General features: G+C 39.9%; 1 protein-coding gene across 7 annotated transcripts in view; it reads right to left on the bottom strand.

Annotated features, from left to right (window-relative positions):
- The window catches only part of RPS6KC1 (ribosomal protein S6 kinase C1), a 317,536-nt gene that overhangs the window by 117,136 nt on the left and 180,526 nt on the right, over positions 1 to 19,874 (bottom strand). For 5 of the 7 annotated variants that reach the window (XM_019428585.2, XM_019428567.2, XM_053909152.1 and 2 more), the window contains one exon: positions 17,044 to 17,208. The exons of 1 other annotated variant lie outside the window; for it this stretch is intronic. In XM_019428585.2, coding sequence (XP_019284130.2) covers positions 17,044 to 17,208 — 165 coding nt within the window. Of the gene's footprint in view, positions 1 to 13,546; positions 13,734 to 17,043; positions 17,209 to 19,874 lie in introns of those variants that run through there. One more of the 7 variants, XM_019428556.2, reaches the window with a different exon arrangement.

Below are 19,874 nucleotides of genomic sequence, written 5' to 3'. Positions count from 1 at the left end.
TTCAATCACACACACACACACACACACAGATAGATATGTAGATAGATAGATAGATAGATAGATAGATAGATAGATAGATAGATAGATAGATAAAGATACATATATATCTCTCAAATAGTAGAAGTGGGCAAAGAATGTTTAAATCTGGCCTTACCAGGCTGTCTACTTTAGATCAGAAACCACTGTTTGTTCCTCTAGTCCATGGAAGGTGCTCCATGTCTGTTAGACTCATTTACCTGACATTCTTTGTAATGTAAGGTGAGCTGGTGGCTTCAATTGTCATGCCCCTAAACACTAGGGTTGACCCAGTGTTCCCTCCTCCCTCTATGCGGAGCCTGGGAAAATGTGAGCTGGACAGCAAGAATTTGTAAGTGTGTCTATTGTAGGATGCTGACACGGTTGACACAAGTGTTTTGGTCCAGCTGGCAGGTATCTCCCTGGAGTGGAGATGGGTGGATCAGAATGTGATGAGAATGTCACCAGCCATTAGGATCATCCACCTCCCTTTGCAAATCACACAACCTTCTGGCTTCAGAGGTACTTGCCTCATTGGGAGAACAGAGCTAACGTGAGTATTCTCGTTTATTTAGCAGTTATTATTATTATGGGAAATTAGCAAATAGACATTTTCACTTATATCACAATCTTCTGAACTTTTCCTAATGTGGGTCTATTCCCTTGAACCTGATGATTTATGGTGAATGAAGTTCTGGACCCAGCCAAGATGGGGGCTAGAGCCCAAATGGTGCTAGCCACACCAGAGGTATGACACTCTAGAATTTCCTGGCTCCAAAGCTAGCTAGCCTTCTTAAACATTTCTTTTTTTTTTTTAATTTTTTAATGTTTATTTATTTTTAAGAGACAGAGTGTGAGTGGGGAACGGGCAGAGAGAGAGAGAGAGAGAGAGAGAGAGAGAGAGAGAGAGGGAGATACAGAATCCAAGCTGTCGGCACAGAGCCTGATGCGGCGCTCGAACCCGCCAGCCATGAGATCATGACCTGAGCCGAAGTCGGACGCTTAACTGACCGAGCCACCCAGGTGCCCCCTTAAATGTTTCTAATATTACACAATATCTCAGGAAGTACTTACTTCTACCTGAGTGATATTGTATGCTAAAATGGGCAAGCGAAATATTAGTGAGAATAAGCACTTTCTCTATCCCACTGGATTGCTAAAGTACCTTCAGGTAAAATTTTTCAAAGAACAAAATGGTGCTTGCAAAAAATAAATTCCTTTCCTTAATAAACACCAAATGGAGATGAGCTTGAACCAACATAGACAAAGGCCATTTCATAAAGTTGTGCAAGCTGTACACTGCTCAAAGGCACCGTTCCTTTCATAGGCATTGTAGACTTTTGTGTTTACTGGCCACTAGGAGTCAATGACTTGAAGAAAGTCTGCCTTTTTCTAAATTGCACAAAGACAAATAAAGGCTAGCAGTAGCTCTGTAGGAATCCGTATCTAGTAAAAGGACCAGGTAACCAGCACCAACATCTTCTTTTATCTTTTTTCACTACATATATAATATATAGATATTATATAGACAGCCACCCCAGAAGTTCCTCCGTGTGCCCCAATCATAACCCCTCTTCCCTCAAAGTAACAATTGTCCATGATAGTTGTCACTTCTTAAAAATCATTTTATCACCCAAATCCAAACGTGCATCAGTAGACACTATTGTTTAGTCTTGCCCTTCTTAAAACTTTTAGTATCTTTTAAAAAAATTTTTTTAATGTTTATGTATATTTGAGAGAGACAGAACACGAACGGGGGAGGGGGAGTGAGAGAGGGACACAGAATCTGAAGCAGGTTCCAGGCTGTGTGCTGACAGCAGGGCTGTAGATGCAGGGCTTGAGATCATGACCTGAGCCAAAGTCAGACGCTCAACCAACTGAGCTACCCAGGTGCCCCCCAATTTTACTATCGTTTAATTCTCTTTTAATCCACAGAATTTGTCCTCCACCCCTTCCATTTCTTTACAAATCATTTGTGGAAGAATTTGGGCAGTTTGACCTATAATTTCCCAGTGTCTTGATGTTGCTGACTGCCTGCTCACAATGAAGTTCAACAAGTTCCTGTCTCCTGCATTTCCTGCAAATTGGAAGCTCAGTCCACTTAAGGATCAGACCAGGTTACAACTCTTTAGCAAGACTATAGGTAGTGTCCAGCAATACTACAGAAGGCACATAATGTCTGGTTATCTTTCGGTTTTTAATCTGTGCCACTATTGATGCTGAATGCCTGTATCTGTCCAGCGGGGGTTGCAAAATGGTGATATTCTATCATTTCTTTTTCATTTTGTAATTAGAATAGTTTTATAAGATACTGTGCCCTTAATTTACTATTTGTATACCAAGTGGCACAGTTCATATAAAAACCAGGGTAAATGCTTAATTCTTTCCTTTTATTTCCCAGTTTTCAAGATATGAATTGGTTTACCTTTCCTGAAGGTGATCAGTTCTTTTTTTTTTTTTTTAAGTTTATTTATTTTGAGAGAGAGACAGAGAGAGCCAGCAGGGGAGAGCAGAGAGGGAAAGAGAGAATCCCAAGCAGGTTCTGCACTGTCAGCACAGAGCCTGACGCAGAGCTCAAACTCACAAACGTGAGAACATAACCTGAAATGAAACTAAGAGTCAGACACTTAACTGACTGAGCCACCCAGGTGCCCCAATGATCAATTCTCTCTAATATCATTATCAAATCATGAATTTAAACATACATGACAGGTTTCAATTCTTATCATTACTGAAGGTCAAACTGTCCCATCTTTGACCAGTAGGAGGCTGAGTCCTTCTGACATGACCTCAGAAGTCTTTGATAGTTTCCTTGTTAACTAACATGTCCCAACTTCATTTTATAGACTTCCTGCCCTAGACTTATTTCTCCAAGAAGCCCTAATTTCTTTTACAGAGAAATGAGTGTTTCAAAACCACAATCTGGGTGTTGGGGATGCTCTTTGCTAAATTAGACATTGTTTCTAGAACTTTTCAGCAGAATGAACTATGAAATATGATTCAAAGATAAAAACATCTCATAAATGTATATTGTACTTTCTGTGCAGATTCAATACTATGGAGTTTTTACTTAACCACTCTATAACAGTGGAATCTCCTGTCTTGCATTCTGAGAACTTGGGTTCTTAAAAGCAGAGGGAACGACAGAATTAAAACATCCCAACATTACTGTTCTGACATTGCACAGCAACAATCTCAGAATGACAATACTAATATCACCACCAATATGATTCTCAAAAACATTTAAGTGTTTTTGCATATACCTTCCTACTTTCCCCATTAAAATAAAAGTTTATTACATCTACACATTGAGACCATGTAGCCATTGCACACTATACTCTCCCCCATGGTCCAGGACACTATTTAATGTGTAAGTTCTTATGTTGGTGTCTTTCTCATTGTTTCAGTCATTTACAATACATTCTCTACTAGATTCCTCAGGAAGAGCTCATGGGAACAATATTCCCTGAATGTTTGCATGTTGATAACTATTTGTGCCCTTTATTCTTAGAGTCAGTTTTGCTGGGTATAAAATCCTTCACTCACGTTTTCTTTCCTTACTTTAAATATGTTGTTTCATTTTTCTCTCCTCAACAAAGCACTGCTGTTGAGAAGTGTAATTATAAGCTAACTTTTCTCTCTTGTAAGTCATGTGCACTTTTTATTCTAGAAGCTCATTTTTTTTCCTGTGTTAATCATATTGCCAACATTCTCAGGTATGCAGTGTGCTCTTTCCATGTAGCTTCAATTTTTTTTTAATTTCAAAAAAGTTTTCTTGAATTCATCTTTACAGTTCAGTTGCCTTGCTTTGGTTTTCTTTGTGATCTCCAACAACCATATGTTTGATCTTCTTTGCCTACTTCAATATACACCACTTTCTCTTTAATCCTTTTTATCTCTTTCTTAATTAAAAAAATTAATGTTAATTTTTTATTGAGAGGCAGAGAGAGACAGAGCATGAGCATGGGAGGAGCAGAGAGAAGAGCAGACACCGAAATTGAAGCAGGCTCTAGGCTCTGAGCTGTTAGCACAGAGCCCAACACAGGGCTCAAACTCACAAACCATGAGATCGTGACCTGAGCTAAAGTCAGATGCTTAACTGACTGAGCCACCCAGGCGCCCCTCTTTCTTAATTTTTTTATTTTTAAAAATGTTCTGACTTCTAGTTTCCAGTTCTGCATGTAAGTATCTTAGAAATTACCACTCCATCCGAATAACAATTCTGAACAGACTAGAAAACCAACAACTCTTTTGGAATCTGTAAGAGAGTGGATGGTACACAAGGCAACCTGATGCCCCCAGACTGAAAAGAAAGACAAGTGAAGTCATAGGTTACCAGAGAGAGGCTTACAAGTGTAAAACACTGTGGGAACAATACCAGAATAGGAAAACCTAAACTGTAATTGACAAACTGATGGAGGCTCAGTGAAAACAGGTCTGAGAGTTAAAAACCCCAGGGGATTCAGTAACAATATTCCACAACATTGTGAAATATACTTCCAGCAACTTGACCGAGTTCCCACAGTAAATACTGGAGAAAAATCCCCTTGTACTTCTGTGCTTCTAGCAAGGGAGGAGGAAATAAATCATTTTGAAATACGCCAGAGCACTCTGTTCTTCTTAACAAGACCTGCCCTTCAGGGGAAACTAGTTAACCAGAGCCTAACCTGCTGGGGTATTATCAGAGCCAACTGACCTGGAGAAGAGAAATACCCAACCCCAATCACCTCTAGCCTTCTATGTGGGAGAAGGGAAATATTCAACTCCAGTCCACTCTAGCCATCCTGTCCTATCTAGAGAGGTTGAAAAAAACTGAGAAACTCTTGTGAAGTTCACAGTCCAGAGGCACAGTCTCACTGAAAGAGTGAGATTTCATTGTAGGACTATAGAATACTTGCTCATACCTCACACCTCACCATTACACTACTAAAGGCCTATTCATAGCCAGTCATTTTATCCAGTACTTCATGTCCAGCTATCATGAAAAACATTACAGGGACTACCCGAAGGCAAAAAACACAACTCGAAGACACAGAGAAAACACCAGAACTAGACATAGCAGGGATGTTGGAGCTATCATATTGGGAATTTAAAGCAACTATGATTAATTCAGTAAGGGCTTTAATGGATAAAGTAGACAGTACATAAGAACAGATGGGCAATGTAAGCAGAGAGATGGAAATCCTAAGAAAGAAGCAAAAAGAAATGCTGGAGATAAAAACAAGAAACAAAAAACATAAATAAAAACCACCGTTAACAGAAATGAAGAATACGTTTGAAGGGCTTAGTAGTAGACTGGACATCACTGAGTAAAAAAACCTCTGAGCTAGAGGATATATCAATAAAATCCTTGAAAACTGAAAAGGAAAGAGAATAAATATTGAGAAAACCAGAATATCCAAGGACTGTGGGGCAAATACAAAAGGTGTGATACACATGTAATGAGAACACCAGAAGGAGAAGGAAAAGAAAAAAAATCTTTGAAACAATAATTATGGAGAATCTCCCCAAATTAATGTCAGACATCAAACCACAGATCCAGGAAGCTCAGACAACACCAAGCAGAAAAAATGCAAAAAAACACAAACTAAACCAAACCAAACCAAAATACTACACCTACATATACCATTTTAAACCAGAGAAAAGATCAAAGAAAAACTCTGAAAGAAGGCTATGTAAAAGAATACCTTCCTATGGAAGAACAAAGGTAAGAATCATATCCAACTTCTCCTAAGAAACCATTCAAGCAAGGGCACTGGGTGGCTCAGTTGGTTAAGTGTCCGATTCTTGGTTTTTGGCACAGGTCATTATCTCACAGTTTGTGTGTTTGAGCCCCACATCAGGCTCTGTGATGGCTGTGAGGAGCCTGCTTGGAATTCTCTCTCTCCCTCTCTCTCTGCCTCTCCCCTGTTTGCTCTGTCTCTCTCAAAATAAATAAACTTAAAAAAAAAATCTTTTAAATTAAAAAAAAAAACTATTCAAGCAAGAAGAGAACAGAGTGGAATATTTAAAATATTGAGAGAAAAAAAAAACCACCAACATAGAATTCTGAACCTTGAGAAACTAACATTCAAAAGTGAAGAAGAAGAAAAAAAAAAGACCTTTTCACAAAGAGATATTGAGGAAAATTTCTGCCTATAGACCTGCCTTGCAAGAAATGTTAAAAGTTCTTTAGAGGAAAGGGAAATAGCACAGGTCAGAAACTCAGATTCACAAAAAGTAACAGAAAGCAACAAAGAAGGAATAATTGAAAAACCTTCATTTTTTAATTCTTGACTGATTCTAACAGACAATTTATTCAAAATAATACCAACAACATATTCAATTATGTGTGTATATAGGTGTGTGTGTGTGTGTGTGTGTGTGTGCACACTTATATAAGTAAAATGAATGACAGCAATGATACAAGGGACAGAGGAAGTACTCAGACTATCTGAAGTGATATAATATATATATATATATATATATAAGTAGACTTGAATTAGCAGAAAATGTACATTGCAAACTCTAGGGCAATCACTAAAAAAGAGAAAGAGAGGAAGGGAAGGGAAGGGAGGGAAGGGGAGGGAAGGGGAGGGAAGGGAAGACCAATATGCTAAGAAAGGACAGAGATTAAAATTGCATAAAATGCTGAATTAAAACAACAGGCAGAAAAAGACCAGAAGACCAAAATAGGAACAAAGGACAAGGGCAACAAATAGAAAAGAGTAATGAATATGATAGACATTAATCCGATTACATCAATAATCTAAATGCCCTAATTAAAAGATTATCAGAGTCAATCACAAAAACAAGAACAAACTATATGCTGTCTACAAGAAACCCGCTTTAAACACAAAGACACATATAAATTAAAATTAAGTGGTCAGAGAAAAATAAACCATGTCAACACTAATTAAAAGAAAGAAGGAGGGGCACCTGAATAGCTCAGTTGGTTAAGCGGATGACTTAGGCTCAGGTCATGATCTTGCAGTTTGAGTACAAGCCCCACATCGGGCTCTGTCCTGACAGCTCAGAGCCTGGAGCCTGCTTCAGACTCTGTGTCTCCTCCTCTCTCTGCCCCTCCCGTGCTCATGCTCAGTCTCTCTCTGTCTCTCAATAGTAAATAAATGTTTTAAAAAAATTTTTTTTAATAAATGAAAAGAAAGGAGTAGCCATATTAATTTCAGATAAAGCAGATTTCAAAAAAAGAAAAGTTATCAGAGATAAACAGAGGCATTACATAATCATAAAGAGGTAAATTCTCCAAGAAGATGTTATAATCTTTAATGTGTATGTGCCTAAAAACAGAGCGTCAAACTATGTGAGGCAAAAACTAATAGAATTGCAAAGAGAAACAGATGAATCCACTAACATAGTTGCAGGGTTTGACATCCCTCTATCAGAACCAGCTGGCAGAAAATTAGTAAAGACAAAGTTGAACTCAACACCACCATCAAACAACTGGATATAATTGACATCTATAGACTACTTCATCCAAGAACAGCAGAATATATATCCTTCTCAAACTCACATGGAACATTCACCAAGATAGACCACATTCCTGGCAATAAAACAAATTTAAGAGACAGAAATCATATATCTGCTTTCAAACCACAATAAAATTAAATAAATATAAAGATGACATAAAATATATAATATAAACATATATATTTTTAATTTTTTAATGTTTATTTATTTTGGAGAGAGAGAGAGAGAGAGAGAGAGAGAGAGAGAGAGAGACAGAGTGTGAGCAGGGGAGGGGCAGAGAGAGGGAGACACAGAATCTGAAACAGGCTGCAGGCTCTGAGCTGTCAGCACAGAGCCAGATGCGGGGCTCAAACTCACGAACTCTGAGATCATGACCTTGAGCTGAAGGCAGACGCTTAACCGACTAAGCCACCCAGGCACCCCTATAATATAAATATTAATTAAATCAGTAACAAGAGATGATTGGACAATCTCAAAATACATGGACATTAAACAAACAAAAAACATTTCTAAATAACTCATGGGTCAAAGAAGATATCCCAAAAGAAATTTTAAAATATTTTGAACTAAATGAAAATACAACTTAGCCAAAATTTGTGGGATGCAGTGAAAGTACTTAGAAACAATTTACAACATTGGATGCATATATGATCTAAAAACGATCATCTAACTTTCTATCTTAGGAAACTATAAAAAGAATAGCAAATTAAATCCAAAGTAAGCTCAAGTAAATAATAAAAATTAGAGCAGAAATCAATGACATTGAAAACAGGAAGCTAACAGAAAAAAAAAATTAAAATAAAACCTGATTCTTTGAAAAGATCAATAAAATCTGGAAGCATCTCACCAGACAAAAAGAGAGAGGACAAAAATTACTAGTATCAGAAATGAAAAAGGGGATATCACTACAGACCTTATAAACATTTAAAGGATAATAAAGGTATACTATGAACAACCCTATGCCCACAAATTTGACAACCTAGATGAAAATGGACCAATTCCTTGAAAGACACAACTTGCCAAAATTCATACAAGAAAAACTAGATAATCTGAATAGGCCTATATCTATTAAATAAATTGAATTAATAATAATCAGTAATTAATAGACTTCTGAAACAGAAAGCACTAGGCCCAAATGGGTTCACTGGTGAATTCTATCAAACAATTAGGAAGAAATTGTACCAATTACCTGTAATCTCTTCCAGAATACAGAAGCAGAGGGAATACTTCCCAACTCGTTCTATGAGGCCAGCATTATTCTAATAACAAAACCAGACAAAGATATTCCAATAATTACAGACCAATATCTCTCATGAACATAGATACAAAACTTCTCAACAAAATAATAGAAAATGCATCTCAAAAATGTATAAAAATACTTATACACCATGTCCAAATGAGATTTATTCCAGGTATGCAAGTTAACATTCAAAAATAAACTAATGAATCCATCACATCAACAGGTTAAAAAAGAAAAATCACAATGATATAACAACGATACAATCATATCAGTAAATGTGGACAAAATTCATGATAAAAAGTCTTAGTGAAGTAGGAATTGAGGGGAAGAATCCTCAGCTTGATAGTGAACATTTACAAAAAACCTACAGCTAACATTATACTTAATAGTGAGAAATTCAAAGCTTTCCAGCTAAGATCAGGTACAAGGTAAGGATGTCTCCTCTCATCACTCCTCTCAACATCATACTGGAAGTTCTAGCTAATGCAATAATACAAGAAAAAGAAACAAAAGTTCAGTTGAGACAGGAAGAAATAAAACTATTTGTTCACAAATGACATGGGCATCTATTTTAAAAATTTGAAAAAATCACCAAAAGTCTCTTGGAACTAATAACTACAGCAAGGTTTCAGGATACAATTTCCTATATACCAGCAGGAGTAAGTAGAATTTGAAATTAAAAACACAGTAACATTTATATTAGCACCCCCCCCCCAAATTAAATACTTAAGTATAAACTGAACAAAAAAAGCACAATATCTATGTAAGGAAAACTCTAATGAATGAAATCAAATAAATAAATAAATAAATGGAAAGACATTCCATATTCATGGATAGGAAAGCTCAATACTGTCAAGGTGTCCATTCTCCCCATATTGATCTATAGATTCAATGCAACCCTGATCAAAATCTCAGCAAGTTATTTTTGTGGATATCAACAAAGTGATTCTAAAGTTTATAGGGATGGGCAAAATACACAGAATAGTGAACACAATATTAAAGAACAACAACATTAGACCACTTGAAGCCTTAGTATGAAGTTACAGTAATCAAGACAACACGGTGGTGTCAAATGAACAAATAGATGAATGGAACGGAACACACAGCCCAGAAATAGAACCATGTAAATAAGTCAACCGATTTTTGACAAAGGAACCAAGGCAATAGAATGGAGAAAGGATAGTTTTTTCAACAAATAGTGCTAGAACAACTCGACATCTGCATGAAAGAGAGAAAGAGGAAGAGAGGAGGGAGGAAGGGAGAGAGGAAGGAAGGGAGGAAGGGGGAAAAAAAGAAAAATCTAGATATAGAGTTTATATCCTTTACAAAAACTAACTAAAGATGGATCACAGACCTAAATGTAAAATACAAACTATAAAACTCCTAGAGTACAACATAGGAAAAGAAACCTAGATGACCTTGGGTACGGCAATGACTTCAGTTTACAACACCAAAAGCACAATCCATGAAAGAAGTAATTGATAAACTTAACTTCATTAAAATGCAAAGCTCCTGCTCTGTGAAAGACAATGTCAAGAGAATGAGAAGACAAGCCACAGACTGGGAAAAACTATTTGCAAAAGACATATCTGATAAAAAAGACTGCTCACCAAAATACACAAAGAACTCTTAAAACTCAACAATAAGAAAGTGAACAACTCAATTAAAAAATGGGCCGAAGACTTCAACAGGCATCTCACCAAAAAAAGATATACAGATGGCAAATAAGTATATGAAAAGATGCCCAACATCATAGGTCATCAGGAAATGCAAATTAAAACGATGACATACCACCACACACCTGTCAGAATGACCCACGTCTAGGACACTAACACCACCAAATGCTGGTGAGGAAGTGGAGCGACAGGAAATCACCTTATTGCTGGTGGGAATGCCCAATGGTATAGTCACTGGGGAAGACCGTTCGACAGCTTCTTACCAAGCTACACATACTCTTCCATACAATCCAGCGATAGTGCTCCCTTTTACTTACTCAAGGGAGTTGAAAACTTATGTCCACACAAAAACGTGCACACAGATGTTTATAGCTTTATTCATAATCGGAAAACTTGGTGGTATCCAGGATGACCCTCAGTAGGTGAATGGATCGATAAACTGTAGCACATCCAGACAATGGAATATTACTCAGCACTTAAGAAGAAATGAGCTTCCAAGCCCTGAAGATGTGGAGGAAGCAAATTACTAGGAGAAAGGTGTCAATCTGAAAAGGCTACATAATATATAATTCCAACTATGTGAAATTCTGGAAAAAGAAAAACCATGGAGATGGTAAAATTCAGTGGTTACCAGGTGTGGCGTGGATGGGGGGAGAGGTGAGATGTGGGTGGGGAAGAATGAGCAGGCAGAGCACAGAGGATTTTTTGAGTAATGAAAATAGTCTTTATACCATAACGATGGGTACATGTCATTACACATTCGTCCAAACTGGTAGGCACGTACCACACCAAGAGTGAACCATAATACAAACTATGGACTTGGGGTGATTATGACAAAGTGGCAAAGTAGGTTCACCAATTTTAACAAAGGTACCCCTCTGGTGGGCTACACTGATAATGGGGGAGGCTGTGCACATGCAGGGCAAAGGGCATAAGGGCAATCTCTGTACCTTCCCCTTAGTTTTTCTGTGAACCTGAAAAAAATTTTAAGCCTTCAATTAAAAAGTTGTTTTCCTATCACATTTCTCTTAAGGCATTATCTGTTGTGTTCATTCACTCTTATGGCCTTTCTAGTTTAGTCTTCGTTTCTAAAATAATTTTTTCTTTTATTTCTCATTCCCTCCCGAGTTACCACCTCATTTCTGAATTTTCTAATTACAACTTGGGTTATTCTTTCATGTCTTATTTAACTTTCTTAATGTCCTTCAGTTCATTTTGGAGTAGTAAATTAATTTTGGTCTATTTTGTAAGCACATATTTCTGGAATTACTTTTAAAAGTTCATTTATTTATTTTGAGACAGAGAACAAGCATGTGAGTGGGGGAGGGGCAGAGAGCCAGAGGGAGAGAGAGAACCCATCCCAAGCAGGAATCCCATCCCTAGCAGACTCCACACAGTCGGCTCAGAGCCCGACATGGGGCTTGATCCCATGAATTGTGAGATCATCACCTGAGCCGAAATCCACAGTCGGACTCTCAATCGACTGAGCCACCCAGGCACCCCTGGGATATTTTCACTGTTCATAAGAATATTATTCTAATCCTAATTCTCCTTCTCTTATAATAACTTTGCATGGGACTTGATGTTGATTCTCTTCTGTTGTGCATTTTTAATGTGAAATTAGTTTTCCTAAACTATGAGAATGAATCAAGCTAAATTTTTTAAAAAGCTCTAACTTCACAGAGCTCCCTCTTCTGTTGTTTGTATGAACTGTTAAAAAAAAAAAATGACACATTGCTTTGAAATTTCCTGGCTGTTCTTCCCTTCCTTTGAATTGGGCCTTTCTCTTGCCCCTACCCAGTTCAATTTTAATACCATTCCCAGTAACTTCCCAGTGAAGGGCCCGGTACTAGAAGGCAGTTCTGGCCGGTCAATTTTGAGGGTTCAAAGGGCCGGCGCCTTTAATCCCTTATTACAAGCCCTTTGCGCTCAGTGGGTATTAGAACAGGCAACATGCGTTCACCTTCAGCTGCTGTTCTCATATTGGTCTGAGTTTCCTAGTGAAACTATTTGGGGTTGGCTATTTGGGGTGCTGTTCTCAGACACAGTGAAGAGCTATACTGTGGCTTCTTTTTGTCTCCCACACAGATGCCCATCTCATGCAAGTCTTATGGTTACTGGTATTTTGTCCCCAAATACTTGCATTTTGAGATTTGTGGCATCCTGTCACCTGGTTTTGTTGTAGAGGCGGTCTATCAATTTTGATTTTACTACATGTCTCTGTATGTTTTTATGTGGGATTGTGTAGGTGGTAGGCTACTGCCATTACCACCACCATCTTCCCAGGATCATTATCATCTTTTAATTCAAGCTGATTTTTGCTATGTTCTTCCTTTTGGTTCCTTCCTTTCAGCAAGTCACAGGGAAAACTTGGCTTCAGTTTGTAAAGAGGCCCTGTATTTATACATAAATACCTACATACATCCATCATTTATATATATATATATATATACATATATATAAATATAATATATATTATATATATATATATATATATATATATATATATATATATTTGTGTGTGTGTGTGTGTGGGAGAGATGTATAGAAAGGGGGTCATGCGTTGAGTGGAGGCTGCTAATTGGGGGCAGTTTGCAAAAAGTTAGACACAGCTTCTGCCTTTCGGAGTTCGTAACCTGAGAATGCAATACACATCCACTCAATGAAGCAGAACTACAACTACTTAGTTTCCAATCACAGCTCTTGTTAGCTTGTCACGCCAACTGGGGCAAATCAACTTCTTGGGATTTGAGTTTCTCCATTTGTAAAACACAAGCATATCACCCGCCCTGTCCAACTGTATAGGCTGTAGGGAAGAAAGAATATAATGGAGGTATATGCACTCTGGTCACCAACGACCTGCATCACGGGGGCAGGAATCACATGCTCTTCATCTGTCTCTGCCCCTCAACGCCTCCGACAGTGCTTGACACATTCTGAGCACTCTGTGTTTGCACCTTGGAAAAAAGTACTAACAGCCCTATTATGTGATAATTAACTTTAAAAGTTCCTCAGTCTCATCAGTGATGACAAGAGTTAATAGGCCCTTGTTTGGGGGTTGGAGAGGCTAGCCTGGAAACTGACCCTTCACATTGAAGAAATGGCCTTCACTTCAAAAGTCAACCGTCAGAAGACACAGAAGAGCTGAGTTTTTAAAAATGCATTTTTTATTATTCAGCCTTCAGCAGAAATGTCACCTTTCTAAAGCAAGCTGTTATCATGCGCTCCCCGTGCCAAACAGGCGCCTCTGAGGAGCAGGATTTTATCTCAACGTTTTTTCGTGATTTGTGTTTCTCTTTCAAGGAGCTCCATGCCTTAAGGCACCTGAAACACTAACAGGAAGAAGTTAAGGTTACAGGAGGAGCAGACTCCAACAACATAAAACAGGGATTTCTGCGGAACGGTCCAGGATCAGCATCAAAGCTACAGTAGGCAGTCACCCTGTCCAATAATTCATGTCCTCTCAGTACAGCTCACTGCTTTCTGGTGGGCTCGTTGGTTGAGACCATATTCTCAAAGAAACTCCATTTTGTGACAGGGCCCCCATTAGCAGGCTCAGCCACATGACAGGCCTAGACACAGCCAGCACAACTGCTGGCGACGCTTGCCAATAAGCCAGATGCTGCCACATATTGGCATCTGGGTCCTGGAATAGCAACCATGTTCTCAGTCTGGCTAGGGATTCTGACCCTAGCTACGGAAGGAGACAAAGGAAGGAAAGAAAGAGACGGAGCAAGGGGAGGGAGGGCAGACGGTGGAAGGGTCTCTTGGTAATTTCCCTACCATGGATTTAGAGCTTCCGCAACAAAAGGCTCGTTGGAAAGCTGCTACCAGCGCTGCAATGGGCGGGAGAGGTAGAGATGGGGAGCGTTCTCAACCCAGCGAGCTATTTTGGCACCTGGGGAGCGGGGGTAGCTGATTCAAAAGGAGACAGCTGCAGCAGGCAGCGACGCTCACCCCTCCTCTCCCGCAAACCATGATAGCCCACAGTGGAGATAAGCTACTGGATATAGCTTCAATCTGCAGCAGAGGGACGGAGAGTGGCAGCATCAGGATGGCTGTTGCTTTCGGCTTTCTGGGCGCCAAGACTCACCAGCGCCAGGAAGGCCAACTAAGCGGTGAGGGTGAGACCCAGACCGGCAGTCTGGGGGAGATCCTTACAATCAAGAAAGGACAACTGCGGTGTTTGGCCCCAGGAATAGGGTACAGGTGAAAGGAAGCCCTGTGCCCTACAGTGACTTTTGATGCCGAAGTGAACCTAGCCTGAGTGAGTCTTCAGGTACCACTGGCATCATTACTAGGCAGAAGTATGGCCTGGCAGGGGGCAGGGGGTGTTGAACTGAGTTAAGCTTAGGGCCTGAAGAGGTGAGAGTATAAGAAGCAGGCAGCATTTCATCTTTCTCAAAATATCAAGTTCTATGCAGCATCCCCTCTGCCCATATCACATTTGCCAAGAGCTGCTCAGGGCCCTACACCCAAAAGAGTACTGGCCTCTGCAGTCAGAAGATCCGTGGAAAGAGCCCCAAAGGTCATTTCCCAACAGGAGAGTTGATTCTTTCAGGGGCAAGGTGGCCTCTCTCTGTTCACCAGATCCCATCCTCCCTAACCGGAACCACCGCGGTGTGCCCCTCGTCACCATCAGGGGCGGTGCGAGGGGAAGGGTGGGCATTAGCGGGAACCCCTGCCCACCCCTGGAAAAAGCGCTTGAAGCATGTCCTGTCGATGGCGCTTTAAGCAATGTGAGCCTGAGTCTGGGCATAGTGAGAGCACAGAGACAGATGAAACACCCGCCGTCCCTGAAATCCCACCTACTGAAAAGCCAAAATTATCTAAACATTCTGCACGTGCTCACGAGCGGTCACATATCCATTTGGTCAAAATAAACTTTATGAATCATCTTACCTAATAATCGAGGTACCTTATAAACAACAGAGCCTTAAAGTGAAGAGTAAGAGGACAGTGGATGACCCCCCTCACAGCACCCCCCCCACCCCTACCCCCACCCATGCACACACTTAACCTTCAGGGAACATCTAGGACATTTCACTTCCCTCCTGTGAAGCCTGATGCCCATTTTCAAAAGGCAGAGCCGAGTCCACCGAGAAAGCACCCCCAGCTGGGTCCCTCAGTTCTAAAGAGAATACTCTTTATTCTCTTCGCTGAGAGAGCTCTGCCGCACTTCAGAATCCGATGAGAACATTCTGGTGTCTTTCCTAAACTTAGCTTAGCATCTTCACATTCAGATTTTGGACAATGCAGGGAGTAAATACTAAATTTCCGCTGTGGCTCTGCTTTAAGAAGGAGCAAATAACCCCAAGGTATACAACGCGTAATGAAAAGAATTGCCAGTATAATGCGGTGTTTATTCTATTTCAAAAAGGGATTTGAGAGAAGAGCACTATCTATAACAAAGGGTGGGTTATTTGAATCCAGATAACCGAGACAGGATTGGCTGCATGTCTCTGAGGGAACCGAATCACTCCTCCTGGGCTCCTCCTCTCACCCCCTCTTTTTCTTTATGCAATTGGCTATTCCCCTTGCCATTTCCCTTCCTCCTGTCCTCACTTCGGGTGAGTCCCGTTGACGCAAGGCCTCCCTGAGCCAGCCTCCTGGGAAACATTCTAAGTGTTGGGAGATGGCTTCAAACCCAAAACACATATCTCAAGGAGGGTTGCATGAGATCATACAAGGCAGAGGCAATGAGTTTCCATTAAACTAAGCCAGTGGTCCTCAAATTTAACCATGCATCAGAATCACCGGGAAGAGCTTAAGACAGACTCCTGTCTGTGTCAGCCCCCAGAGTTCTGAGTCAGTAGATTCGAGACAGGGCCTGAGAATTTGCATTTCTAACAAGTTCCCACATGGTGCTAATGTTGATGGTCTGAGGATCACTTTTTCTTTCATTTTGCTGAAAACTTCTGTACTTGGCAATCATTTCAAACTTGAAGAAAAGTTGCAAGAACAGTAAAAATCACCCTATTCCCTTGACCCAGATTGGGACCACTTTTTGACAACCACTGAGCTAAGCTAAATGTGTGTCAGAGGTCTGGGAAAAAGAGCAGTCACCTGGCAGGATGTAATGCCTTCTAAGAGCAAGAATGGAGGACTAGCCATATAAAAGCAAACCAACTATTTAAAAGCAAAGGATGGGAAGGAGTGCCACAAAATGATAAAAAGAAATGGAGTTGGGACCTGGGGGGTTTTAAGCTATGAATAGTCAATATCATTATCAACAAATGGTTTGTCTCTCTGGAGATTCCTTGGGGGTGATTTTAAAAACAACAAATCCATAATCTCCTAGTATAAACTGGCTTCAAGAAACAAGGAAAGCAATTATTTGATAGGGAAACTCTACTCTATACACAAGAGACATGGACAAGAAGACGATGATGTACCCCCTCCTTTGTTTTCTACCACCTTAATTCAGGACTTTATCTCTTGCCTGAATTTCTGCAATAACTCCGAACTGATCTCTCTGCCTCTAACCATGCTCTCTCCAATTTATTCTCCATTCTAACCCTAAAATTATCTTTTCAACAGCAGGCTGCAATAACGTCAGCTAAGAACTTTCACTAGTTCCCTACAACCTAGAGAATGAAACTCAAACGTCTCAGCCAGGCATTTAATCTGGCCCCGACTTACCTTTCAAATACATGTATCTACACACCAGCCAAAACAATATGCACAGCTTCACTTTTCCCCATCTCCAGGGTTTTTTGCACACAATTGTTTTTGGGTTTTGGTTGTTTTGTTGTTGTTGTTGTTGTTGCTGTTCCCCTGGAATTTTTCCTTCTCCCCAAACAAAATCTTAAAAAAAAAATCCTTATGTTTAAAAATACTATTCAAACTTCAGGCTACTGCTCCAATACAAGAAGCTTTCCTGCAGTTCCTCAGATCTCTCCTTTGTGTGCTCACCATACCTCTATTTGTACCTTATAACACTTACAACATTCTGCCCTACTTATTATTTATGCTTTCCTTCCCCTGGGTTTTACAAGGTCCTTGAAGATAGGCACCATTTCTTTTGTTCAGTGACCAGAGAAGTCCAGAACAGGGAAGAAGGGTAGATGAAGAGGAGACGAAGAAAGGAAAAAGAAAAAATGAGAAAACAGTGGGAGAGCATGGTAAGGGGGGGACTTGGTTTTAAAGTTCTCTCAGTCATTCAGAATCTTTTTGCTGAAGACAGATCCTTCAAATATTTAACACATTTTCTTTCCAGAACAAGCCCAAGAGACCGAATAGTTGCATGAGTTTTCTTTTGTTTTGCCAACACTACACCTCCTTCTCTTCTTGTTTTCTATCTGTCACTCTTGAGCCAATTTTATGGATCTCTCCCATGTGAAAAAGGCAACATCACACCACACCATTACCGCTGAAATAGATTTGAACCCCTTTACATTTGCCTTTTTTTGGTGAGGCTGGTCGAACTACTGTCTTGTGCATTAGCTCTAGGAGGAATTTGATCAACATGACTAGAAGAGATAGCTTTTTGATATGAAATTTCTTTGGGACTTACAAAGACAGGATACCAACAACTCGAAGCGTGACCGAAAGCGAGTTCATTTGTCACTCTTTCTTGCAACATTCAGCGAGAGGTATTTCTGCCCCAAAGAAATCCCAGTAACTCTTTGCAGACACTCATGGCCTCTACCAGCCGTACCAGCTGTCTTCAGCAAGGAGATGGAGACAGAACAGACTCTGACAAGCTTGTCACTTAATCTTTTCCAAAAAGGCAGTTCACTATCTCTCTTCCTGGAATAGCAGGAATAGTTTCACTTTCTGCCTACCTCTTCCTGGGAGAAGAACAAAGGATTGCCCTTTAAATCTAGCTCAACAAAGCAGGCTCTCTAGTGCTCCAGACACCAGGGCCAGCACGGCTGACAAGTGCCCTGCTTCATTTCCCTCGACTACCTCATTCAAGTTACTTTCTCTCTTCCACCTCCACAAATCTTTTCTGCCTCTCTTCCTCCCTGAGGTGAGATCCCTGGATCAAGGAAAGAAGTCATGGGATAAGGCCAAAAAATGCAAAGCCATACCACCTGACTGTATATCCCCACCACTGTAAATCTTCCCAAAGAGGAAGCTTGTTCTCCACTTTCCGATTTACTGTCCTTGAGAAAACAAGTGATTCCGAGTCACAAAAAGTGACCGCAGTACTTTGCTTCCCATTTCCCTGCTGCTCTTATGTTTACAACTTTATTTAGAAAGAGCTGACTTCACAGCTTTTACCATTTAGTAACCCTTCAGCATAAGGACTTCATATGAAATCCTTAAAATGAGCTGAGTAGACATCAAATACTCAAAAGTCCAAATTACCTAGGCTGGTAGAGGTTAATGTTCTGCATTAAACAGGAAGAGAAAGTATCAATTTTGTACTCTGATTATGCCTGCCAAAGAACTGAGTCAAATAAACACATAACAGATGATGGATGAGGGCAACAGGGGTAGAAATACCACCACAGCTTTTGAGAAAGGTCTAAGAAGTGAGCAAATGTAGGTGTGTCCGAACCTCCTTTCACCTCTTGGTACTTCTTTCTGGACCTTCAACTCTCCTTTTCCAGTGTAGAGCTCACTGAGAAATAACCTTTTAATATTGCATTCTATTTATAATTTTTATAGCCACATAACCACTGAGGGCTATGCTGCTGAGAGGGTAGACGGCAGCGACCCAAGTATGTGGTATTTACTAGAAAACAAAATTATAAGGAAACAGTTAAGCACTAATTTAAGATTTGCACTAACCTTGTCTTTCTCCGATGTTAGTTTATCAACTTAGCTCACTCCGAAAAACAGAAAGTCCACATGCTGTGGAGCTTAGAACTTACCTACCCCTTCATTCTGTAAGTGGGGGAATAGGTCTAGAATATTGTTCTTTGATTAAGGTAAAAATGTTAGTAAGTCACAGAGATCAGACCAGGACACGACTGTAAGGCTTTCTATTATTTTCTACAATCCTCAAAGAAAGAGCCTGAAATACCAGGCTTCATTATCCAGAGCTTTAGCTAGCCCAGAGGTTAAATCAATTACTCTTAAGAAGAAAAATGATCCAGCTTACGCCTTGGCTTCTGCTATAAAGCATTCCCTAAGTGAGTCAAATAAAGATGCTACAAGGGGCCCCTTGCAAAGCCAAGAGCCTTTCACTAATACAGTCAGATTTTTTTCTGCTTGGATTCATAAATATGGGCAACCGAATTCAATGAGGGCATTCTATGTATGAAGTCCTAATATAGTGTTTCTGGCCATAGTGTAAGTATTATTTATAATTTTATATTCTTCAATACATCCATTGTATGAAAGCAAAACTCGATCGTGGTTCACAATGACTGAAATAAGAGATGATAGAAAAAACTTGAGGGTCAAAACACAACAGGAATTGTAGCTGTTTTAAAATGTTTAAAAGGGGGTGCCTGGGTGGTTCAGTTGGTTGAGCATCTCACTCTAGATTTTGGTTCAGGTCATGATCCCAGGGTCGT

Source organism: Panthera pardus, unplaced genomic scaffold (assembly GCF_024362965.1).
Source record: "Panthera pardus isolate Hobbes unplaced genomic scaffold, ASM2436296v1 HiC_scaffold_21, whole genome shotgun sequence".
Classification (NCBI taxonomy): domain Eukaryota; kingdom Metazoa; phylum Chordata; class Mammalia; order Carnivora; family Felidae; genus Panthera; species Panthera pardus.
The sequence above is the reverse complement of the archived record's forward strand: the minus strand, read 5'-3'. Positions and strand labels throughout refer to the sequence as shown.